Raw genomic sequence first — 24,856 nt, forward strand, 5'->3', positions numbered from 1 at the left:
TCAGTCTTTAAAAGGAGTACAACAGGGCGGCCCCGATGGCACAGCAGTTTAGTGCCGCCTGCAGCCCAGGGTGTGATCCTGGAGACCCGAGATCAAGTCCCACATCAGGTTCCCTGCATGGAGCCTGCTTCTCCCTCTGCCTGTGTCTCTGCCTCTGTCTCTATGAATAAATAAAAATATTTTTAAAAATAAAATAAATAAAAAAATAAAAGGAGTACAACACGTTAGTTACCCTGTGAAGACTGAGCCCAGGATGCTCAGGGAGGAAACTGGACACAGAAGGCCCACAGTGGGGGATCCCTGGGTGGCACAGCGGTTGGGCGCCTTTGGCCCAGGGCGGGATCCTGGAGACCCGGGATCGAATCCCACATCGGGCTCCCGGTGCATGGAGCCTGCTTCTCCCTCTGCCTGTGTCTCTGCCTCTCTCTCTCTGTGACTATCATAAATAAATAATAATAAAAAAAATTAAAAAAAAAAAAGAAGGCCCACAGTGTGTGAATCCACATGTGTGACACATCCAGGACAGGCTCGTCCATGGACAAAGGGACCCCGTGGGGCCAGAGGGCTGGGGAAAGACTGCTGATGGGAACAGGATTTCTCCTTAGGGTGATGAAAATGTTCTTGAACTAGAAGTGATGGTTGCCCAATCCTGAATGTACTAAAAATCATTTAATGTTTTAAATGGATGAACTTCAGGGCAATGTGAAGTGTATTTCAATGAAGCGGTTACATAACAATAAAAACCAAACCAAATCCAACCCGACCAGGAAAGCAACATGCCTGATGTTGTGATTTTTTTCTGCATAGCAATTCGATACATTTTTCTGGATTTTGCTCATTTTTAACAGTGGCGTTGTCCTTAACTTTCAAAACGAGTGAAACATCTAAAAAGCCATCAGTGTCAACAAGGAGCCCACCTCTGTGACTTCTGCCCCTGGGAGCAGCACCAGCCTGGGGACGGTCCCGGCATTTCCTCTGCTCCTCATAGCTGGGCGTCGCTCCTACTTCTATTTCATGGTCACACTTGACATTTGAGATGGAACTCATCTGCCGTACAACTGACCCATTCAAGAAGCGAACAACTCGAAGGATTTCGGTACATCCCCAGATGTGTGCGGCCATCGGCCAACCTAGAACATGCTCGTCAGCCCCACGAAGCAGCCCCACCCCCACCCAGCGTGTTTTCAAGGGCACACTTGGCACATTTTTAAGGACCAAGAGAGACAGAACTTTTTCGTTATCAAGTCAGATCTGCCCACATCACTCCTTGATCATCAATAAAAGGTGCAGGGGAGACATCGGTGTGAATAATGCCTCTGCAGCGTGGAGCCGCTCCCTCCCTGCAGTCAACACCTGCCCCTTCCTCAGCCTCTGATTTCGGCTAGAGATAGCATTTCAGGTCATCAGGACCCACATTGGTGCCCAAATTTCCCAAGGCCTCTCCAGGGTCACACGGGACTTCTGGTTGCTGACTCAGGCCCCTCTCCTAATGGAGGGCACAGCTGTTTCCTCGCTAGTAAGTGGGGACAGTGCCACTCACCTTGCTGAGTGTTAAGGGACACGCGGTTCCAAGCTGGAGGGCTGGATATGCCCCTGGGCTCGGGTTTGGGGACTGTGTAAAAGTCAAAGCCTGACACCTCCTGAGTGGCACTTAGACCCACAGCACACCACTCCATCTTCGACCCTGTCCTATCCCCTGAGCGGGAATGATGCCGCTTGCCAGCTCCGTGTCCTCAGGCTCCGGTGAAGAGGCACAGAGCGCCTACAGAACAACTCGTGAACAGGAGAAGACACAACCCCAATGCATCTGTAAAAGGCATTTATTCTGAGAATCTAAAAATCTGGACAAAGAATATTGAACTTTTTAGAAAAAGCCTACACGGGATTTCGTGGTTTCTTCCTAATACATTAACAAACCTAATAAGAAGGAGAAAAGAAAAACTTTAAAACAGTATCTCTCCAGTTTGTCTGCAGTTATGTGATTTAAAATATTCCTGTTCTATTGAGGTAAAAGCTGCAAACTTTGGTAAAGTTAGAAAAATTAACAAATCATTCCAAAAAATACAAAACCGAAGGAGAAAAAAAAACAAAAAAACCATGAAACAAAAACACAACCAAACCCTAAGTTATAGCTTTCTTGGTACATATACAATAACTACAAAAAAATTTCATTTAAAAAAAGTACTTAAAAAAAAAACCCAAAAAATTCCCTCTTATAATTCTCAGTTGGTGAGCTGACCATTCAATTGAAAGGATCCACAGAAATGAAATCACCCCCAAACACTCACCCGGTATCGGGAAGAACTGGCTAACCCCAGTTTCAGAACCTGGCTGGCGTTTTCAACAATTCAGTGCTAAAAGAGAGCCCCGTGTTTACAACAGAAGAAAGACCCCAAGGCACTTGAACATGGCTTTGAACATGTGCTTCCGTGGTGCTGCGGGTGGGCTGGCCCTTGGCCGCACGCCCGGCCCCGCGCAGGGCAGTCCAGCGGCCGCAGTGGCTCCCCCCTCCGTCACCCAGGCAGAGGGCTCTGCATGCAGGGGTGCAACACGGAAGCGCATGGGGGGGGGGGTGCATGGCTTCGGAACAGGCGTCCACACCGCCGGCCAGGACGGCCCCTCTTCTCACCACCTTCCCAGCGGGCGATGGCGGGGCCAGGGACACCCCGGCCACCACCAGGCACCACCTTGCTGGCCTGTAGGCGGCAGGATGCCGTCAGGGAGATGCGCCCGGTTTCCACTTCGGGGGGCCGAAGCCACACACCTTGAAGAGATTGTTCTAGGCGGCCGGGCGCCTTCTTGTTCGGCGGCGGTGGGAACTCGTGGGAACTTGGCGCTGGGGACACAAGCAGCCTTCGCGCCAAGGCATTTTTCATTCCATCTTCAGAAAAGATTTTTTTGTTTGTTTTTTGCTGATCAACTGCAGGCTTGGTATTTTTTTAAAAACCAAAATAAAAACACTGAGAAGTCCAACTTTCTCTTTCTTTGAGCCGTAATACAAACTCCTGAAAATTTATAGGTTAAAAAAAAAAAAAAAAAAAAAAAAAAACACAAAACAAAACCAGGAAGACAAGGCTTTTTAGGGAGTGGAGGAAAAACTACATGTTTAAGTTAAGCCCACTAAAAACAAAATACGGGGCAGAGACCCCCGAGACACGTTTTTTTAAAAACTGCCGGCGAGAAGTGCTTGAGGATCACCGCCCGCTGCCGTAGCCAGGGAAGAGCTGGTTGAGGATGGCCTGCAGCGGCTGGTTCACCTGCATGGCATAGCTCCGGCCCAGGTCGTAGCGGCAGGCCGGGCAGCTGAACACCTGAGCCCGGAAGGATCTGTCCAGGCAGTCCTGCAAGAGAGGGTGGAGTGAGAGGCAGTGTCCCCGCGGCCCTCCGCGTGGAGTGAGGAACAGTGACCGACTTCTCACAGGGTCCAGAGGCCCCTCCTGACCCTCGGTCTCACTTTCTGCCTCTAGGCTGGCCTCCCTGGGGCTCCTCAAAGACTCCAAGCTCACCCTGGCCTCCAGGCCGTGGCACTTGCAACTCGTGCCACCTGACAGTCCTATCATTCATGCCTCGGCTCAAGTCACCTCCTCAGACAACCCTTCCCCGATGACCTTGGAGCATCAGAAGGAGATCTTAACCCTACTTGTCTTCAAACAGCACCCGCACCAATACAGAATACGTGTTCAATAAATATGCACCGATGGGAATGAAGGAAGGATGAAAGGAAGGCAGGATCTCTGGCCCTGAGCCAGACAATCCTCAACCAAGTGACAGCTGGAGAGGAACGCCAGGCGGGAACAGAGCTACAAGGTGGACATGCCCTGGAGAGCCAGCTTCCCGCTCGGAGACACAGGGAGGACACTGCCCGCCCGGCCGGACTGGGCACGCAGGTGCACACACACCTGAAGGATGGGGTCAGGGAGCTCGGTGAAGGGGTAGAGGTCACCACGGGGACACGCCTGAAGCCACCGTGCGTCCACTTCTAGGCACATGAAGTGTAAACATTTGTAAACACTCAATTCTTTTTTCAATAAAGCCTACAACCTTGATGCCAGAGACCCAGGGCAGTTCCTTCTGTCCAACACAACTATGATTCAGGTCAGCGTTGAAAAGTTAGGTTCTGGGCTGTGGCATTACCCACAACGGCCAGAGATGGAGACGCCGCAAGGTCCAACTGCATGCCGGAAGATTATCCAGCCTTAGAGAGAAAGGAGGAGGGGTGCCTGGGTGGCTCAGCCGGTTCACATCCGACTCTTGGTCTCAGCTCAGGTCTCTATCTCAGGGTTGTGAGTTCAAGCCCTGCCTTGGGCTCCACGGTGGGAATGGAGCCACTTACAAAAAAGGGGGAGGGGTGATATCCTGCCACCTGCCACCACGTGGATGGACCCTGAGGACACCAGGCTCAGGGAGAGGAGCCAGACCCAGAAGGACATGTCCTGCATGACCCCACCTCCCAGAGGAGGCCTGTCCACAGAGACAACAGGAGATGGTGGGAGCCAGGGGTGGGGCAGGGGGGTCCATGCTTCCCAGGGACAGGGTCTCGTGTGGGGAGATGGAAGATTCTGGAGACAGGGGAGGGGGGCTACATGGTGGGGTGAGTGTGCTTCGTGCCCTGAGCTGTGCGCTCTAAGTGGTTAAGATAGAAATTTTTATGTTGGGTCTATTTTACTACAATAAAATTATTTAATAGAAGAAGAAAATCAGCTGCTGGGACGTGCAGGCAAAGCAGTCTCCCTAGGACCACTCGGAGGCTGGGGTTCCTGCAGTACCAGCAGCCCCTGCGTCCACAGCACCCACACTGGCTCTGCCAAGAGGCTCGGTGTTGCACTCCCCACAGCCGACTGTTTCTGCGGCCTGACCCGCCAAGTCCCGCCGGCCCAGGCCACCATGGCACACAAGCTGGCCGGGAAGGCGTCGCTCCGTCCCTTGGCACCAAGGCGACAGAGGCTCAGAGGGCCTGCGTGGCTTTCCCAGGCCACACCACCAAAGGGACTTATGGGGCCACACGGCACAGCCCATGGACAGAAAAGTGAAGGGGGGACCCTCCACACTGCTTGGTGGTCTCTGAGTCCCTCCCCTGGTATGACAGCTAACGCAGGAGCCTGGACCAAAATGGGCCCAAGGCAGGAGAGGGGGCCAGTGACTCAGAGAGCAAGAGTGGGCAGGAGGCCGGGACAGTCCCTTCCACAGCTGCCTGCCTGCACTGCCCGTAAGTTCCTACCGACCCACTCGAACTACAAGACGCTACAAAAAAACAATAACAAAAACAAAACCATCCCCACATGCCAGTGCACCCAACCGAGCGACGCTGCCTCCAGGGCACTCGGGGTGGTGTAGGGGACCTCTGTGGCCATCACGACTGGGGGTGCTCCTGGCACGGAGGGTGTGGGGCCAGGGATGCTGCCCAGGACGCCCCCGCAGAGAACGGCCCACCCCAGCGTCAGCACGGCTGCAGAGGAGACCCTGGCCACCCCACCTCCCCCCACACTGGCCCCTCGCCCCACATCTCTCTTCCAGTCCAGCCCTAAGACCAACCACCCTCCGGGCTCACCTCCCAGCCCTCGTCCCCTACAGGCCCCAGCTGGTCCGACCTGCCTGTCCAGGCTTCCGCACAGGGCATTCTCCCTTCCCGAGATGCCACTTCTAGGAAGCCCTCCCTCCTGCTCCTCTAAGAGCCCAGCACCTCATACTCTCCATCCCAGTCCACATCACGCTCAGTCACTATCTGTTATAACCAGACCTCGGGCCAGAACTGTCACCCATCCTCTCCAGCCCTGGACCCCCAGCCCGAAAAGAGGCTGGGGGAGAACATTCCAGGGAAGGAACAACTAGACAACACTCCTGAGGCAGAGGACCAGCGTGGCTCAAGGTCACGAGGAGGTGCGCAGGGTGGCACAGGTACCATCTTACTCTACAGCACGGAGGGGACACGCGAGTGTGAGGAGCACGGCAGGGGGTGATGGGAGCCCACGATAAAGGCTAGAGGGCCACCTGGACGAGGACAAGCGGACCCTGGGAGGCCTGGGAGCCAGGAGCACGCAGAAGCCAAGCCAGAAGGGGTGGCAGGTGTAGGGCAACAGGGGGTCACAATGTCCTCTGAGCACCCTCCACCCGGGCCCAGCGGCCACCCTGCTCACCTTGCACACGTTATGCTGGCACACTGTCGTGATGGGGCGATACACCAGCTCCTGGCAGCAGATGCACTGGAACGCCTCCTCTACCTTACTCAGGAACTTCTGGAACTGGAGGAGAGTGAGTGAGCACAGTGCAGACCCCCCATCCCCGACAGTGTCCAAATGGTGCCCCCCACCCAGGGCCCAGAGGCAGCTCTAAGACAAGAACACAGAAGCCCGGAGGCCGGGCCACGCCCAGGGTCACACCGAGTGGGACCAGGGACCAGCAGGACCGTGAGACCCGAGGCCCAGAGCACACCCGGCCTGGAGGCAAAGGCGCGTTCCTCGGCAGCTCCTCAGGCGGGCATCTCAGAGGATAAAACAGAAGTTGCCAATATAGAGTGTGGAGGCCAGTGGGGGAGACCAAAGAGGAGCCGGGCAGGGACAGAACGTCACGGCGGTGCTGGGGGAGGACAGCAGGGGATGGGGCGGGCAGAGCCCTGGAAGACCGGCGATCAGCGCTCTGTGGAGAAGGCGACCTGGAGGGCACATGGCCGGCTGGGGCTCGGGCCCTCGGATGCCACGTCTGAATTCTGGGACTCGTGCATGACACCTCATGGGGTAAAGGGACTTTGCAGGTGGGATTCAGGACCCTGAGATGGGGCTAAGTCACCCTGGTGGCTCACTTCATCACAAGGGCCCCTGTGTGAAGGGGACAGAGGGAGGTCTGACCCCCAGAGAAGGCCATGTGGCCGCTGAGCCTGTGCCGCCTCCTGAAACTGGAAAGCGTAGGGAACCTTTTTGTCCTGGAGCCTCTGGAAAGAACCAGCCCTGCCCATGCCTGTGCTTAGCCCCCAAAGACCCACTTTGGCTCCTGCCCTCCAGAATTTCACGTTGTTTTGAGCCACCAAGTCTGTGGTCATTTGTCACGGGTGCCGCAGGGGACTCGTGTGGGAGCACCGTGGGGGCAGGTACTCCAGGCTGAGGGAACCGCGAGGGCCGAGGCCCCGAGACCCGAGGACCAGGGCCAGGAGCCGGAGAGGACAACAGAGGCGACAGACTCCAAGGGTATGTATGGGACTCAGAGCCTGTTCCCACCAGGGATGGCAGTGGCCAGAGGACCGAGCTGCTCACTTGTGGTGACCCATCCCTGTCACTCATCTCACTCAGGGCAGGAAGACCGAAAATAGGCCTGATTTGGCAGTTCCTCAGAAAGCTGAACACAGATGGACCTTAGGATCCAGCAGTCCCGTGCCTGGGATGGTACGCAAGGGGGCAAGCTGGCACATTCACACCCCGTGCGCCCCGCAGCAAGGTCACAGCGGGCAGAGGAGCAAGCAAGCCAGTGTCCCTACAGGTGAATGGACACACCCAGTGTGGTCCGTTCACGCGCTGGAATACGATCCAGTCTTAGGAAGAAAGGGCCCCTGACACCTGCTACCACATGGACAGACCCCGAGGACGCCAGGCTCAAGGAGGGGACCCAGACCCAGAAGGACACCTCCTGCAGGACCCCACTCCCAGGAGGTCCCCAGAGGGGGCCCGTCCACAGAGACAGAGAGGAGGTGGTGGGAGCCAGGGCTGGGGGGGGGGGGGGGGAGGTCAGTGCTTCCTGGAGACAGGTCTCCCTCCATGTGTGGAGACAGAAGGTTCTGGAGACGGTGGTGGGGGAGGGTGCGCGCCAGGGTGAGCATGCTCGGTGCCCTGAGCTGTGCACCTAGGGATGGTTAAGGTGGTGAAGTGTTTCTATTTTGCTGCACAAATGAAGATGAGAGGAGAGGTCGCCCAGGATGGGTGGGGTGGAGGTTGCGGGGGGGGGGGGGGGGGGGGGCGGCACTCACCGGCCCATCTTTGAGCGACTTGAGGATCTCGCTCCACAGCTTAGTGTTGCTCTCGTCCTCCTTGATGAGGCTGCTCTGCTGGGCCGTGAGGCTGTAGGGCTCCACTTTGCTTTTCTTAGGTGTCCCTCCTGGGGACCCGGCACCGCCCTTGCCACCTGCCGGGACGGAGCGGTGGGTAAGAGTGGGCGGGCAGCAAGCGCACACACATGGCTGCTGCCCGCAGAGACACCCACCTCCGGACTTGCTCTTGCGCTTGCCCTTCCTGGGGGACGTGAAGCCCTCCTCTTCCTCCTCCCCCTCTTCCTCCTCGGCCTCTCTCTTGCTGTTCTCCTTCTCCTTCTCCTTTCTGGCCCGGGCCTCCAGGTAGCCTTCCGGATACTGCAAGAGGGTGGAGTTGGGCCGTGAGGAGCACAGAGGGGCCAGGGACCAGGGCCTGTGTCACCGAGCGCCCTGCCCACCCTCCCCCCACACCCCTCACCTCGTTGACACTCCCTCCCCAGCCCCCGAGGTAGCCTCAGGGTCTCGGGACTCCTGCTCCCAACAGCCTCTAGGGAGCCTCTGGCCAATCTCTAATTGCCAGACTTACCAGGAATAAACGGGCTGAGGGCGCAACATGCACCCGATAGGGCAGAGGCGAAGCAGTAAACATGGGAATGCACAGAAAGTGCTTTGCATCAGATCTAGCAAGTAAGAGGAGCTGATTATTATCCTCATTAATTCAGAGGTAGGCAAACCCTTCCCACCAGGGGCTGGCAGCAGTGTCTCCAGCTTCAGAGCTCCGCTGGAGCCCAAAGGCCGGCAGAGCCCAGAAGGGAATGAATGGGCGTGGCTGGGCCTCCAGAGAACTTCATGTCTTTAACATTGTATTTATTTGACAGAGAGAGAGAGAGAGAGAGAGAGAAAGGGAAGGAGAAAGAGAGAGAGAGAGAACACAAGCAGGGGGAAGGGCAAAGGCAGAAAGAGAAGCAGGTTCCCCCTGAGCAGGGAGCTGGATGTGGGACTCGATCCCAGGACCCTGGATCATGCCCTGAGCTGAAGGCAGACACTTAACCGACTGAGCCACCCAGGCACCCCCGGAGTACAAGAAAGTGACCCCAAGGACTTTGCTTGCCAACCTCATGTTGAGGAGTCTGGGGCTCCTCCAGGGTCTAGCAAGCATTACTGGGTTATAACCCCAGCTCTAAGGCAACTCCAATCATGCGGGATTTCCCCGTGTGTCACCTAGAAACCATCAGGCTTCTTCAGCAACACAAGCGTGAAGTCACAAATACTCTCAGCAAATGCTGGTGCTCCCGTCCCTTGGCTATTTTTCTCCCCGGTTCCTTAGCTTCTGAAATTCTCCATGGTACAAACATCATGTTCAAAAGACAACTCTTTGTGACCCCCGGGGGGAGGCGCTATCTGATTCTCAGTAGCAATTAAGATTCCTTAAATAGTCCCACACTGAGTTATCAGCTGTAAAGAGACTCGCCATAATGAACAGAAACACCATAATTATGGTGCAGAAAAGGCGCGCCGCGCACCGGGTAAACCCTGGGTGATGGGATCAGGAGATGGGAGACCCAGCTGCTGTGAGGAGGTGAGCGAGGGCTCGGAGGGAGCATTCCTCCCCACATCCCACCGGTTTTGTCGGTTTGCATGCTTGGAGGAGGCGTGGAGCCTAGCAAAAAGGAAGAAACCGGATTCCACACTGATTCTGCATGAACTCCTCCCTGAGCACGACTCTCACAAGGAAGTCTGGCTCTCCACCCTCAAACTACGCATGCAAAGACACAACCACCACCTGCCTACCTGCCCCCTGCCCCAAGATCTACTGGCTAAAGAACCCGAATGGTACAGCCAGCGAGGTGCCAGCAGCTTGGTGCCTGCAAATCATTAAGTAAACAGAAAGCTGAGAGGGCTTCCGGCCGAAAGGCAGGCTCCAGACGGCCGGGCACTCGCTGCGCAAAGCTCCCTGTGGCCGGCTCTGCCATGATCCCCACTGACCAGCCAGGAAGACAAGATTCAAAGCAGGGCAGCTCCGGGGCTGGGCTGGGCTGGGCAGCATTAGGCACCATACAGGCCCAAGGAGTCCAGACCTGAGCTCCAGGGCGGCAAGCGGCAGGCCGAGCCTGGACGTACCTGCATGGTCAGCCCTAGCTTCTTGATCCGGTCCTTCCCTTCTTTGGTCCAGGGGCCAGGTTCCGTGTCATCCCTCCGCAGGAGGTAGCGCCACACCAGGAAGCCCGATTTCCCCTTCTCTGGCCAGTACCTCACGACCTGTGGGGAGGTGTGAGCTAGGTTAGCAATGTCCAGGGCTGGAGGGGGCCTGGCAGGTGCAGGGAGGGCCACTCACCTTGTAGATGCCGTCGTACCGGTTGCCTTCGGCCGGGGCGTATTTGCTATGCTTGCGACCCTTCACATTCCTCACCACCCGCACGGGCTTCCCAGATCGCCAGTCCTTGGCCTCAGCCCCCTTACGGTCGTTGATGGGGGCACTGCAGTTCAGAGCCAGCGCCCTGGGGGCAGAAGTGGGGCCCCACGAGGGGTGGGTTAATGTCCCCCCACCAGAGGAGACGGTCATATGCTCACCCTAGAACCTGCGACTGTGACCTTCTTTGAAATGAGGGTGACGACAGATGGAGTCAAGTTCAGAGGCCATCAAAAAGGACCAGCGTGGCCCCCAGTACAGTAACTGGTGTCCTCATAAGGAAAGGGTTGTGCAGGCAGGGGCATGGGAGGGGCGGCACATGAAGGAGGCAAAGGCTGGAGGGATGCATCCACAAGCCGGTGGCCCCCAGAAGCTGGGAGAAAGGGGGAAGATCCACCCCCAGAGGTTTCAGAGGGAGCATGGCCTTGCCCACCCCTTGACTTCAGAGGCTGGGCCCCAGAATCATGCAAGAATAAATTCCTGTGGTTTTAAACCACCCATCTGTGTGGTGTTTTGTTCCCAGGGCCAAGGGACAGTAAGACACTGGGTGGGGGGAAGTGAACCCCGGCAGGGCAGTCCCACCGAGGGGCATGGAGGCCCGGGACAAGGAGACCGGGGCTGGGGCTCAGCACGGACGCAGTGGCAGCGTCTTTGTCACCGGGAAGGAGAGAAGAGCTGCGGACACGTGGCAGTTCACCGTGTGCAGCCAGCACTTCCTCCAGGACGACTGCGGAGGCGTGTGCCCCCGTACCCGTGCCGTGAGCTCGGGGCAGGCCTCACACCTGCCAGCCTTTCCCGCCCACAGGCTTTTAACAGCTACCGAAATTAAAATACTCCACTAGACCAATACGCTAATGCAAGCTTCCCTCCCTCCTTTTATTTGGTATTTGGCTACTCTCATTTTGCCATTTTAGATAATGATGTAATAAATATCGCTACGTTATCAAATTTTCACATCCTCGTGTCTCATAAACACACTTTCGAAGTTGATTTATAGGGTCACAGGTGAGGATGTTTTCAAGGCTCTTCACGCACGCAGGTCACCGGGAAGGTGGCACCCATCTGTATTTCCACCAACAGTGGAACACTAGTCTGTGTCTTGGCATTTCTCAACATCTTAGAACTCGGGGCCGATTTTATAGGGGAAATAAATAGTATCTAACCATTGCTTCTATTTGGGTTTCTTCTGTTACAAGAGTGCAACAAGTTTTCACGGTCACTGGAGATCTGCATTGCTCTTGTGAAGGAGCTGTATGTCCTTTGCTTTTCTCTATTAATTTTTCTCGTTGATTACCAGAGCTCTTTACGTATAAGACCATAACTATCATAGGTCATGTTTGTAGTCGACTCCTCTCCTAAATACTTATCTGTCTTTTCATTTTATGTACAGGATCTATTGATGTAACTTATAATACTTAAGTTATCAATTCTCTCTTTTCCATTGGCTTTATAATGCTTTTTTATGCCTACAAGGTCCTTCCCCATCCTGCAGTCCGGGGTCAGCCATCTCTGGCCCGCTGCCTGGTTTTGCAAATAAAGTTCTACTGGAACACAGCCATGCTCGTTCCTCGACGTGGGCTCTGTGGCTGCTTTTGTGCCATTATGGCAGGGTTGAGTGATTACAACAAAGGCCGTGCGGCCCAGAAAGCCAAAAATACTTATTATCTGGCCTTTTAGGAAAAAAAAAGTTTGCTTTAACAAGTCTGAGTGACTTCCAAGTGTTTAGCAAACAGAAGGGGAAAAACGGATGTTCATCATCTCTACATTCCATCACACTCTCAGTGGGAATCTAACTTCCTGGACATGACACCCCAAGAGAGAACCAACCCGCTCCTCCCCTGTGTAGCTGCCAGAGAACGAGGCAGGAGCAGCCATTGATGAAATGAGAAAACCTTTTTGCAAACCTGTTGGTGTTGGTGAGCTTCTGATCACAAGACTGTTCTGCAGTCCGTTTGTTGCCAGAGAGGTCCCGACCACCACTACCCGTGTACGTGAAAGAGTTCCCGTGGTCCTGAAACAGAGGAGATGGGCGGGCTGAGCTCTCCATGCACAGGAAAGGAGACACTCCACTGAAAACAACCCCACACACCCCTGTCAGGATGTCAGCTGTTAAAGAAACAAAAGGACAGGTCCTGACAGGGACGTGGAGAACTTGGGCTGCCATGTGCTGTCAGAGGGATGCAAACTGGCGCAGCCCCTAAGGACAATGGCGTGAAGGTTCCTCAAAAATTAAGAATTACCATTCGGTCCAGCAGTCCCATTTCTGGGTTTGTACATGAAGGAATTGAAAACAGGGTCTTGAAGAGCTGTGTGCACACCCACGTACACAGCAGCAGCATTATTCACAACAGCTAAACACGGAAACCACCTCACCATCCATTGATGGATGAAGGATAAACACAGTCCGGTCCATCCACATGCGGGAATACGAACGACCCAGCCTCAGGAAGGAAGGCACCCCGACACCTGCCCCCACGTGGACGGACCCCAGGGACACCAGGCTCAGGGAGGGGACCCAGACCCAGGAGGACACGTCCCGCAGGACCCCACTCCCAGGAGTCCCCAGAGGAGGCCCGTCCACAGAGACAGACGAGATGGTGGGAGCCAGGGGTGGGGAGGGGGACGGGGGGTCAGTGCTTCCTGGGGACGGGGTCTCCGTGTGGGGAGATGGAAGGTTCTGGACACAGTGGTGTGGGGGGGTGCGCAACGGGGTGATGTGCTTTGTGCCCTGAGCTGTGCACTTAGAGATGGTTAAGATGGTGAATTTTACGTGTGTTTACCACAACTTTTTAAAAATCTGGATCAGCTCCACCCACACTCACCACATCATCCTCATATCCCCCAGCCAGGACAAGGGAGTAAGCCCCATCGTTGCTCCGGCCGTGGATGCCCGCCACGTGAGGTCGATGGACCCCTGACTCACTGACCTATGAGAAACACCAAGAAAAATGGCACCTTTGGGACTGGCTGCCACACAGCAGCTCAACCGTACCCTCCTCGCTCCCACTTTCAAAGCCAGTGCCCTGACTTCTTGCATCACACCTGTTGTAAGAGCCTCTCCCCCAAACACCCCAAGTCTGAGCCACACCCTGGAAGGAGCTGGCCTGAAGTCCACCCTGCCTCCTGCCCTCAGGGTGGTCCTCGCCCAGGACCTGTGGGCCCAGCCCCACAGCCCAGGAAGCCTGAGGGTACCTGGACTCTGAACCTCCACATGGTGCCCACAGGAATCCCCGGGATGGGTCCGTAGTGGTTGGACGGGACGATGGTACACTCCTTAGTACGCCCCACGCACGCCATGCCCTGTCCGTGCCGGAAACAGAGGGAAGAGCAGCGTGAGCGTCTGTGGGGCAGGGAGGGAGGCAGGGGCGCGGGGCGTGGGGCCACCTCACCTTGCCCCAGTCCCGCTGCGAGGAGGACGTGGCTGATGCCATCTTCGCCTTCTTCTTACTCTCCTTCAGCTTCTCCCCGGCCAGCACCACCTCACTGGCATCATTCCGACACTCAGGGCAATACCTATAATGGCAGGGACGTCACCTCCTGCCCACACCCACCCCCTCCCTGGGGCCCCATGCTGCAGACACGCCAGCTCCTCAGGCTCCCTGCCGTCCCACGCAGTTCAGGGAAGGGGGAGCACTCCAGTGCAAATTCATTAACATTAAGCAAAAAGTCCAGCCCCCCGATGGCACAGGCTACATCCAAAGTGCTTGGCAGCCGCGTGGGCCCAACGGGCAGCACAGAGCTAGAACATTCTACCCGACGGCAGACTAGACCCCATCCTCCCCCATAGGAATTTCATGATGCCTCCCCATGATGATGAGGATAAATCCAGCTGGGATGCAGGACACACAGGGAAATTCGAGAGGTGCCTTCTCATCACCCAGGCCGAAGCCCGTCCACTCACCACTCGTCCTCCTTGGGAATGCTGCTAAGGGGTGGGCGCAGACAGTATATGTGGAAGGCCATGTCACACTCGTCACACATGAGCTGCTTGTCAGGGTCCTGCTTGCCCCCGCACAGGTGACAGGCGCACACCCGGCAGGTCTTGCTCTCGTCGTCCTTGCAATGCTTACAGGAGGGCCCGCTCTTCCCTGGACATGGGAGGCTGGGCTCAGCTCAGGCAGGGCCAGCCAAGTAGAGCCGGGGCGGGAGCCCCCACCCCACACCCGACGTGGGGGCCACAGAAGGGCAGGATCAGAACTCACTCCGCATCGGGTTTTCAATGACAGGGCTTCCCTCGCCCGGGTGCTCAATCTTGAACACCTCGTCCACAAAGATGATCCGACAGTCATTGAGAGAATCGCCCCTGCGAGACAGAAGGCGTTAGAACATTCTGGCGGGCCAACCTGCCAAGGCACATCAGCAGGGACTGTACCACCTCACACGTTCTCACAGCACATGAACGCCTCTGGTTCTAGCTCCATCAGGGCCTCACGCATTCACTGAGCTCTCCCCTTGCCAGTTCAAGTCCTACTGAATCAGAAGATGAAAGCCAGGGGATCCTGGGTGGCTCAGTGGTTTGGCACTGCCTTCGGCCTGGGACCTGACCCTGGAGTCCTGGGACCAAGTCCCCCATGTGGCTCCCTGCATGGAGCCTGCTTCTCCCTTTACCTGTGTCTCGGCCTGTGTGTCTCATGAATAAATGAATAAAATCTTTAAAAAAAAAAAAAAAAAGATGAAGGCCAATCTATAAACCACGGTTTCACTACGTGATGCACCTGAGAGAATAATTTCTAACCTTTCAGCAGGCAACACAGATTAAACCAGGCCCAACATACGAAACCTAAAGGTGAGGTCTGATCCGTCTCCCTGTATCAAAATGCAAAAACTCTGGGCAGCCCCGGTGGCCCAGCGGTTTAGCGCCGCCTTCGGCCCAGGGTGTGATCCTGGAGACCCGGGATCGAGTCCCATGTTGGACTCCCTGCGTGGAGCCTGCTTCTCCCTCTGCCTAGGTCTCTGCCTCTCTCTCTTTCTCTGTACTTCTCATGAATAAATAAATAAAATGTTTTTTTAAAAATGCAAAAACTCCTCCAGCTCCAAGGGAAAGTGAGCGCCAGGGATCAACATCACTATCAACAGCGCCCAATGGCAAGGCAATGGGGCCCCCAACATGTGCCACCTGTGTGATTCTGCATTTTCCAACAGCCATACTGATCAAGTGAAAACAGACGGAATCAGTGATGGGTTTTATGTGACCCGACGTACACAAAATAGGATTTCAATGTGTGAGGACCAGGACAGATCTCTGAACACGCTACTTCACATTCCTTCCCAGCACCAAGTCCTTGACCTCCGGGCATGTGTTTTACACTCCCGGCTCATCTTGGTCTGTCCTGGCCACATTTCCAATGCTCCCCAGTACAAGTGGCCACAGCTGTGGACCTGCACCCCGCAAGCGCAGAGGGTCCCACTGGCTTTTCCCAGAGGAAACCTGGGGATGGAGGCGCAGAGAGAGTGGTGCCATGAGGTGCGGAAGGCAAACCCCAGGCTGCGGAGACTCTGCGGGACACACAACTAGGCTCCCTGGTAAGGAAAGGGGGAAGGAGGAAAGGACAGGAGACTGAAGATAAAAGGCACTTAAACAATACAGATAGGAACGCCTGGGTGGCTCAGTGGTTGAGCGTCTGACTTGCGCTCAGGGCGTGATCCTGGGGTCCTGGGATCGAGTCCCGCATCGGGCTCCCTGCAAGGAGCCTGCTTCTCCTTCTGCCTAGGTCTCTCTCATGAATAAATGAGATCTTAAACACACACACACACACACACACACACACACACACACAGATCGGCCTGTCTGAAGTCCATGTACATCCCAACCAAACAAATGGTTAAGAACAAAAAGGGAGGTAATTGGAAGATGAACCAATGACTGAACATGTTATTAAGGAATTATGACTGAGGCACCCTGCTGGCTCAGGCAGTGGAGCGGGTGACTCTTGATCTTGGGGTCATGGGTTCCCTACACTGGGCATACAAAGGACTTAAAACGAATACATAAATTAAAAAATAAAAAACGGGGATCCCTGGGTGGCGCAGCGGTTTGGCGCCTGCCTTTGGCCCAGGGTGCGATCCTGGAGACCCGGGATCGAATCCCACATCGGGCTCCCGGTGCATGGAGCCTGCTTCTCCCTCTGCCTGTGTCTCTGCCTCTCTCTCTCTCTCTGTGACTATCATAAATAAATAAAAATTAAAAAAAAAAATAAAAAAAATAACAAATCTTTGTGGGGCGATCTCATCATCCTGTTTAAGAAGAGTCACTTTATTTTATTTTTAAGATTTATTTACTCATGAGAGAGGCAGAGACACAGGCAGGGAGAAGCAGGCTCCCTGCGGGTAGCCAGATGTAGGACTTGATCCCTGGACTCCAGGATCATGCCCTGAGCCAAAGGCAGACACTTAACTGCTGAGTCACCCAGGGATCCCAAGAAGAATCACTTTAAAGAAATGAATCGTGGGGCACCTGGGTGGCTCAGTCAGTGAAGCATCTGCCTTCGGCTCAGGTCATGATCCAAGAAAAGGAAAGGAAAAGGAAAGGAAAAGGAAAGGAAAAGGAAAGGAAAAGGAAAGGAAAGGAAAATGAAAGAAAAGGAAAGGAAAGAAAAAGAAAAGAATTGTAAAATACATATGGATGAAATGAATCAACGCTTGAGAGTCATGTCTACAACGGTGGTTGCAGACTCTCCAGTGAGGGAAAATCAACAGAATTCATTGCTAACAGACACCCCCTTACAGGATGAGGAAGCTCTTTGAACCGGTAGGAAGTGATACGGAAAGGAAATTTAGGAGAAGAAAAACAGAAAGGCGGCAGAGGTTTGAGGTGACTGGGTGATGGGCACTGAGGGGGGCACCTGACGGGATGAGCCCTGGGTGATATGCTACGTGCTGGCAAATTGAGCTCCAATAAAAAAATAATAAATAAACAAACAAATAAATAAATAAATAACAGAAAGAGCAGAAATGTGGGCACATACAACAGATTATTTCAGTCCTCAGCTGTGACTTCGAGAACTCACAAGGAGGATAAGGATCCTAACCCGTCTGCTACTCAGTAAGAACAAAGGGAAGTAGGTGAAGACAGGTTTCTGGCTAACGTGACAACTACTAGGTCACGTGTTTGCAGTAAAATCCAAAGAAACCACTTAGAAAACTATACACAGCAACATATTCAAAAGACCATACACAGGGCAGCCCAGGTGGCTCAACGGTTTAGCACCGCCTTCAGCCCAGGGCGTGGTCCTGGAGACCCGGGATCGAGTCCTGCCTTGGGCTCCCTGCATGGAGCCTGCTTCTCCCTCTCTGGGTCTCTCATGAATAAATAAATAAAATCTTAAAAAAAAAAAAAAAAAAAAAAGACCATACAAAGCTGGACAGAATCTGAAGTCATGTTTAGGTAAACCCACGAGAAAGACAAAAGAAGAGAAATGGAGGCAACGAACAGAAAGCAAACGACAAGCTGGCCGACCTAAGTCCTAACGTACCGACGGTTATCTCATGTGAATGGCCTGCCTGCGCCAATCGAAAGGCAAGATGCCAGAGCAGATTAAAAAAACCACCCAGTTATATGCCAGTCATAAAAAACTTCTTTCTAGTTCAACTACAGAGGTTGACAGTAAAAGGAAAGAATACAGCCAGCAAACCATTAACCTGAAAAAGCAAAGCAGGTGTGTCTGTGCATGCAGGGACGCCGGGAAGAGCACGCTTCAGAGCCAAGGAAACCAGCGGACGCATAGAGGGAAATCACAGCACGAGGTAACAAGGGTCTCTCCACCCAGGAGGCCTACTAAGTGCCCTCCGCATGTGCTTATTGGTCAATCACGTCCCCTCTGCGAGGCTGAGAGAGGCAGACAGGCCCAGGGTGGAGGTGGGCCCTCCAACACGCCTCAGCACCTGACGGGGAACCAGACAGACAATCAGCAAGAACCTGGAGAGAGCACCACCAACCCGCGGGCTCTGGCAGACAGACATAGGACATTCTGCCCAACGACAGAATATTCTGGTTTTTCCTCAAGCTACCACGGAACAATCACCAATGTAGACCCCATCAGGGGCCGTGCAAGAAACTTCAACAAATCGGGAAGAACGGAAATCAGAGAGTATGTTCTTTCACCATAATGCAGTCAAACCAGAAATCAGTAACAGAAGGACAACGCAGAAGTCTCTAAACACTCGGGAATTAAACACAATACTTCCAAAGGAGCCAGGAGCCAGAGAGGAAGTCTCTAAGGATGTTTAAAAAAAAAAAAAAAAAAAAAGAATGGTGAAGAAAAGAAAAATCCAACACAGTAAATTTTTACAGGGAGAGCTGTGAAGGCAGAGCTGAGGAGGAACTTTATAGCAGCGAGTATACTGCTATAGTCCCTGAGCCCTGGGACCTTGTCCCTAAACATCTCCATCCATCTCCATCCTGGTGGCCCTGGCTCCCACGCTGACCCCGCAGGCTGTTCCCCTCTCAGCTGCCAGATTAATTTTAGGGCAAAACGTGTGGCTCCCAAACGCTCCAGGAGCTGCCAGCAAGAGAACGAACACCAGTTCCGAACCTCTCATGCCACGTGGAGGCTCCCACAGTCTTGATTCCTTCTACCTTCTGTCCCTTCACTCCACCCCACTGGCTTCCTCACCGAGCCCACAAATGCACGCGGTATGGCCCTGCCCCAGGACCTCTGCACTTGTGCCCGTGCTTAAGACACTGTTGCCCCAGTATTTGTGTATATACACACAATACAAGTAATGGAATATTATTTAACCACAAAAAAGAAAATCCCAGCACCTGCCACCACATGGACGGACCCCGAGGACACTGGTCTCAGGGAGGGGCCCCAGACCCAGAAGGATACCTCCCACAGGACCCCACTCCCAGGAGGTCCCCAGAGTAGGCCCGTTCACAGAGACAGAGAGGAGGTGGTGGGAGCCAAGGGTGGGGCAGAGGGGTCAATGCTGGGGACGGGGTCTCCGTGTGGGGAGATGGAAGGTTCTGGAGAACCGTGGTGGGGGTGGGTGCGCGCCACAGAGACAGAGAGGAGGTGGTGGGAGCCAGGGGTGGGGCGGGGGGTTAGTGATGGGGACGGGGTCTCCGTGTGGGAAGACGGAAGGTTCTGGAGAACCGTGGGGGGGGGTGGTGCACGGCGGGGCTTTGTGACCTGAGCTGCATGCACACTTAGAGATGCTTACGAGGGTAAGTTTCTTGTTATATGTATCTTCTCTCTCTCTCTCTTTCTCTCTCTCTCTCTCTCTCTCTCTCTCTCTCACACACACACACACACACACACACACACACACACACACACACACGAAAAGCAGAACAGGGCTTAGCAAACACCTTCTGCAAAGACCCAATCTTTCTGGCTTTGTGAGCACAGCCTTTCTCTCAAGTAATCAACTCCGCCCTTGGAACACCAAAGCAACCACAGATAAAGAGATGGACGTGGCTGTGTGCCAATAAAACTTTATTTGCCAAAACAGGCAGAGGGCTGGATCCGGCCTGTGGACTGCAGTTTGCTGCTCCCTGATGTGGAGAACATCCCTACGTGTGCTTTAGTTTCTGCATACGATGCTTGCTTACGTGCAGGATATCCCTAGAAAGTGACGAGAGAGGTCTCCAGAAAGAACTGGGTGACCAAGGGATGCAGAAAAAGGAAGAACAGTCCTTTAGAACTTTTGAGATTATGACCTATTTGCCAAACTCAAAACAACACAAGAAAAAATGCAGCTTGAAACCGCCACCGTTCAGAGACAGTCCCCCAGGCGGGGCCGTGAGAGACTGAAGGCCTCACCCTCCAGAGCCCTGGCCGGACAGCCCCAGGGCTGACATGTCACTCACCCAATCCGGACGTTGGCGTACAGCTCCCGCACCGTCCGGGTCTCCCGCTTCCGTAGTATCTCTGCATCATACCAGAAGCCACGCTCCTTGGGATTGTCGGGGTTATAGTTGAGCATGACCACCTGGCCCACCTCCAGCTCCTGCCACTTGAGAATGTTTCGGGCACGAGCCCGGACATCACGGGAACTCATCTGGACCACTCCGTTCTCCGGGTAGCTGGGAGGAAAACCCCAACCTTGTTAGATCCTCGGATAACCCCTGACTTCAGCCCCTTGATGGGAGATGGAAGTCAAGGCAGGAAAGGCTGCACCAAGATGGGTTTGGGTGACTTGGAGCACAGTGGCACATGAAGTCGCCTCCCCGATGAGCTCATTTCCCAGTATGGAAAAAACTCAGGCACAGAGACACATTCCAATCACAGAAGGTGCTGTGGGTTGAACTGTGTCCCCCAAAAAGACAGGAGAGGAGTCCTAATCCCTGGTACCTGGCAACGGGACCTCACGTGGAAATAGGGTCTCTGCGGATGAATAGGGTCTGCGGATGTCATGAAGCTCAGATAGGTCACACGGCAGGGGGGGGGGACCCTAAATCCAATGACTGGTGTCCTTAGAAGAGGAAGGAAGGTGATGGACGGGAGACGGACACCTGAAGACACAGCCAAAGAGTGGAGGGACGCGGCCAAGGACTACCAGCCACCACCAGAAGCCATTAGGGGCAAAGAAGGATCCTTCCCGAGAGCCTCCAGAGGGAGGGCCGCCCTGCTAACACCTTGATTTTTTTATTCTGGACCCCTGGCCTCCAGAATAGTAGGAGAATAGACTTCTGTTGTTATAAGCCACTCAGTCTGAGGTGCTGTTTTGGCAGCCCTAAGGAACAAGCACCGAGAACATCTGTGGAGGGAAACACTGCACTACTTCCACCTGTCTGCGCAGAACGGGTTTACCTTGTTTCACTTGTGCAAGTAATAATGTACTAGATATAGGATACAATAGGAATTCACTCTTCTCAAAATGCAGGAACCTTCTAGCAGTCTCAAAAAAGGCATAAAATAATTGGACGGAAACATTCCAACAGCAACAAAGTTAAGCCCCCACTGAGAGGGTCCCTACATGGATTCCCACTACCTGTGCTGCCAAGCACGCTGTTTCCCCAGTAAATCACCAAGAACCAGGGTTGCCCTGTAAAGGTCAGACAGTATTTTCAGCCAGGGGAAGCTGGAAGGTCTCTAAATACTCAACTCTAGCACCAAGAAAATAGCCACAGGCCAAACTTCAATGAATGGGCGTTGATGTGCTTTGATAAAGCTTTCTTTACCAATCCAGGTGGTGGGATCTGGCCCTAAGGCCGCAGTTTGCAACCCCAACCAGGAGGCTGGGAGCCCTGCAGACTCATTCATCCGACTACTCCTTAATCTCTGCAGAGCTAAACTGAAGATGTGCCAGAAAGTGGCAGGGAGGACACCTGGGTGGCTCAGTGGTTAAGCGCCTGCCTTCAGCCCAGGGCGTGATCCCGGGGTCCTGGGTGGGGAGCCTGCTTCTTCCTTTGCCTGCGTCTCTGCCCCTCTCTCTCTGTTTCTCTCATGAATAAGTAAATAAAATCTTATTTAAAAAGTGGGGGGATCCCTGGGTGCCTCAGCAGTTTAGCGCCTGCCCTTGGCCCAGGGTGTGATCCTGGAGACCCAAGATCCAGTCCTGCATTGGGCTCCCTGCGTGGAGCCTGCTTCTCCCTCTGCCTGTGTCTCTGCCTCTCTCTCTCTCTCTCCCCCCCCCCCGCCCCCCGTGCCTCTCATGAATAAATAAAATCTTAAAAAAAAAAAAAAGTGGCAGGGAAGCAGATGGGGCCCCTAGGCCCCCAGAATGAGAGCTCTCTTGGGGAGGTCGACTTGCCCTCTGTGACAGACCAAACTGGATCCCCCAAAACTCCCATCATAAAGCCTGAACCCTTAATGGGACTACCTTTGGAGATGGGGAGGTAAGTTGGGTTGCACGAGGTCATAAAGGTGGTGCCCTAATCCAGTTGGGACTGGAGTCCTTACAAGAGACACCAGGGCGGACTCTCAGCCCCACAAAGGAAAGATTGTGTGAGGTCAGTGAGAAGACGGCCAGTCTACAAGCCAGAAAGATGGCCCTCACCAGGCACCAACCCGCCAACACTGATCTGGGATTTCCAGCCTCCAGAGCGTGAGATCTAGCTGCCCTGCCTGTAGTATTCTGGGGTGGCCACTCGAGACGGTCCAAGACATCCTCTACGTGCACAGACAGGGACTCCCTATGCTTAGCACACGGGGAGCACTCGCTAAGTACTGGTGCATTCCAGTGAGGGACAGACCACAAACTCCAGAGGCTTCACACAGTGAACGCTGTATGAACAGAGTAAGACAGGAAACGGGGTCGGGAGGCATATTTCCAACTAGATGACCCAAGGAGGGGGTCAGCCCAGCTGTGGATCACCATGATAGAGGAGTCCTCTAGGGGTGGCCTCCTGGGTGGTTTGGTACCGTGAGGGTGGAGGCCCCCAAATCCTGATCCTCATCCCCAAGGCAGTGCCAAACTCCAGGTCCCATACACAGAGGGCCAACACCGTGGCCCACCCCACCGCAGTGACACTCACTCATCATATTTCACATGATAAATGACGTCGTCTTCTGGTGTCGAGCTGGAGGTGGAGCTGCAGGGCTCGTCCTGAGACGGGGCCTTCCTCGTCACCCTAACAACCTGGGCCTCGAACCATGCTCCCATGTTTGTGTCCCGAGCATCGACGTACTCATTGACCTGTCACAAACAAGAAAACACTCACATCCAATCTGGAGAAGGAGCGTCCGACCAGCACTGCTGACCAGAGACTGCTTGGGTTCTCGGACACTGGATGCTTCAGGATTGGGACACAAACCCAAACGACGACTATAATAGGATTTCTTAGCTCTGGCACTGCTGACGTCGGGGCCTGGTGATTGTTGGTGGGGGAGGGTAGGGGGCAGTCCTTGGTCGCTGTGAGGGACTGAATGGTGTCCCTGGCCCTCACTCATCGATGCCAGGAGCATCCCCCCATACACTGCCCAGTGTCCCTGGGGACAGAATCACCCCTGCCCTGTGGCCTGTGGAGGCCAGAGTGCCCATTTTTTTAGACAGGCTGGGAACCCAGATCTTTATGTAAGACTGCATCTTGAGCGGGAGGCAGCGAATTCAGAGCTTTACAGCCACCGTAAAGATGGGCACAGGGACCCCTGTAAAACCCAGGCCCAAGACCTGCCATCAAGCATCACGAAGGATGCTGGAATACTGGGTTTCCGCAGGGAAGCCGCAGGAGACCACCCACTGGCGATTTTCACAGCAGGACCAGCCAAGGGAATGAGGGCAGCGGCCTACCCTTGTGGTAGAGCTGGGCAACTGGAAAGCCGGTGATGACAGAGAGGCATGGCGCATGCCACCTGGGGTCCTGGGGGTCAAGAGATCAGCCAGAGGGGGCACGAAAGCTCAACCCCAAACCTTCCACAAGAGACTCACCTTGTACAGACCCAGCTCTGTCTCGTCCCACGTGTCTTCATCCGCTAGGCCTGCCTTCCCGTCCGCCTCCGAGGCCGCCTCGCCGCTGTTTGAGGACTTGTCGGACTCGCTCTGGCCCAGGCAGCAGCCGGAATCGGTGTCCGACAGTTCAGAGTCCCTCTCCTTGCTGCTGCTGGGGGGGAGCACAAGGCTCTGGCGGACCAGGAGCTGGATGGTGTCGTTCAGGCGAACATCATAGTCAAAGAGAGTGTGGCCGTCCTCCATCTGCAGAGACACCAAGACAAAGGTCAGTGGCCCGCCAGACACGTAGCGCTCGTCTTCTGGGTGCCAGGCACGGGAACAAGCCATAAACAATGTACCAAATCTGTCCTCATGGACGGCAGGATCTACATCAGATCACAGGACAGAACTTGTCCACTGCCAGGGGGAGTGGGATACACACGGTCACCCCCTTCCTTCAGGGTCCTTAGACTCTCTCGAATGAGGATTCCCTGTGTCATATGGCGAATGTTCTGTGGACACACAGCATGACCAGCCGTGCTGGGTACACGCATCACACCTTGGGGGAGGTTTCTTAATATCCCGTCCTTTGTAACTTTTGAATAATAAAAATGCACTACCTTTATGACTGGGGCTAACCTGAGGGCAGTCCTGCCCTCCAGGGAACACTGGGTGATCTGGCTCAAAATGTCTGTGGTGTCAAGACAAAATCTGCATTAATTATTTAGGGGAAAAACCTGAGTCCAGTCCCTGCTCACACTAGACAGCAGAATAAATCCCCAAGATATCAGACAGTATAAACCAGGGTGACCCCAGCATGTGAGAGTCACCACTTTTCCCCCAATTCAGTGTGTATTTATGTGTGCAGCATCCCAGGACCTCAACAGTCAGATGGTTAAAGAACGCAGACTCCTGGGGGTCAGTGGAACCCTGGCACAGGGTGTCACCCACGGTGATCCTGCCCCCAGGGGACTCTTGACAACACATTGGGAGTCATTTCGCTCCTCACAACCAGGGTGCTTCTGGCATTGAGTGGGTGAAGCCAAGGATGCTGCTCAGCCCCGCAGTGCCCAAGACACCTCAACATCAGGGAATGTTCAGCCCCAAAAGTTCATGGTGCCAAGGGGGAGAGACTCTGTCCACTATGAACCAAAGGAGAGGCACACCCAACACTCACCAGG

At 54.4% G+C, this 24,856-nt stretch overlaps 1 protein-coding gene across 6 annotated transcripts in view; it reads right to left on the reverse strand.

The window, feature by feature from the left end:
• Positions 1-1,802: 1,802 nt before the first annotated feature.
• The window catches only part of UHRF1 (ubiquitin like with PHD and ring finger domains 1), a 53,804-nt gene continuing 30,750 nt past the window's right edge, over positions 1,803-24,856 (reverse strand). For all 6 annotated transcript variants that reach the window (XM_072721705.1, XM_072721706.1, XM_072721704.1 and 3 more), the window contains 15 exons: positions 23,676-23,939; positions 22,783-22,943; positions 20,173-20,388; positions 14,564-14,664; positions 14,263-14,449; positions 13,751-13,874; positions 13,554-13,661; positions 13,184-13,288; positions 12,266-12,372; positions 10,287-10,449; positions 10,073-10,210; positions 8,185-8,329; positions 7,952-8,106; positions 6,135-6,239; positions 1,803-3,341 (listed from right to left, as the gene is read on the reverse strand). In XM_072721705.1, the coding sequence (XP_072577806.1) occupies positions 3,195-3,341; positions 6,135-6,239; positions 7,952-8,106; positions 8,185-8,329; positions 10,073-10,210; positions 10,287-10,449; positions 12,266-12,372; positions 13,184-13,288; positions 13,554-13,661; positions 13,751-13,874; positions 14,263-14,449; positions 14,564-14,664; positions 20,173-20,388; positions 22,783-22,943; positions 23,676-23,939 (2,226 nt within the window). In that variant the 3' untranslated portion in view covers positions 1,803-3,194. The remainder of the gene's footprint in view (positions 3,342-6,134; positions 6,240-7,951; positions 8,107-8,184; positions 8,330-10,072; positions 10,211-10,286; positions 10,450-12,265; positions 12,373-13,183; positions 13,289-13,553; positions 13,662-13,750; positions 13,875-14,262; positions 14,450-14,563; positions 14,665-20,172; positions 20,389-22,782; positions 22,944-23,675; positions 23,940-24,856) is intronic.

The sequence above is a fragment of the Vulpes vulpes genome, chromosome 9 (assembly GCF_048418805.1).
Source record: "Vulpes vulpes isolate BD-2025 chromosome 9, VulVul3, whole genome shotgun sequence".
Lineage (NCBI taxonomy): Eukaryota > Metazoa > Chordata > Mammalia > Carnivora > Canidae > Vulpes > Vulpes vulpes.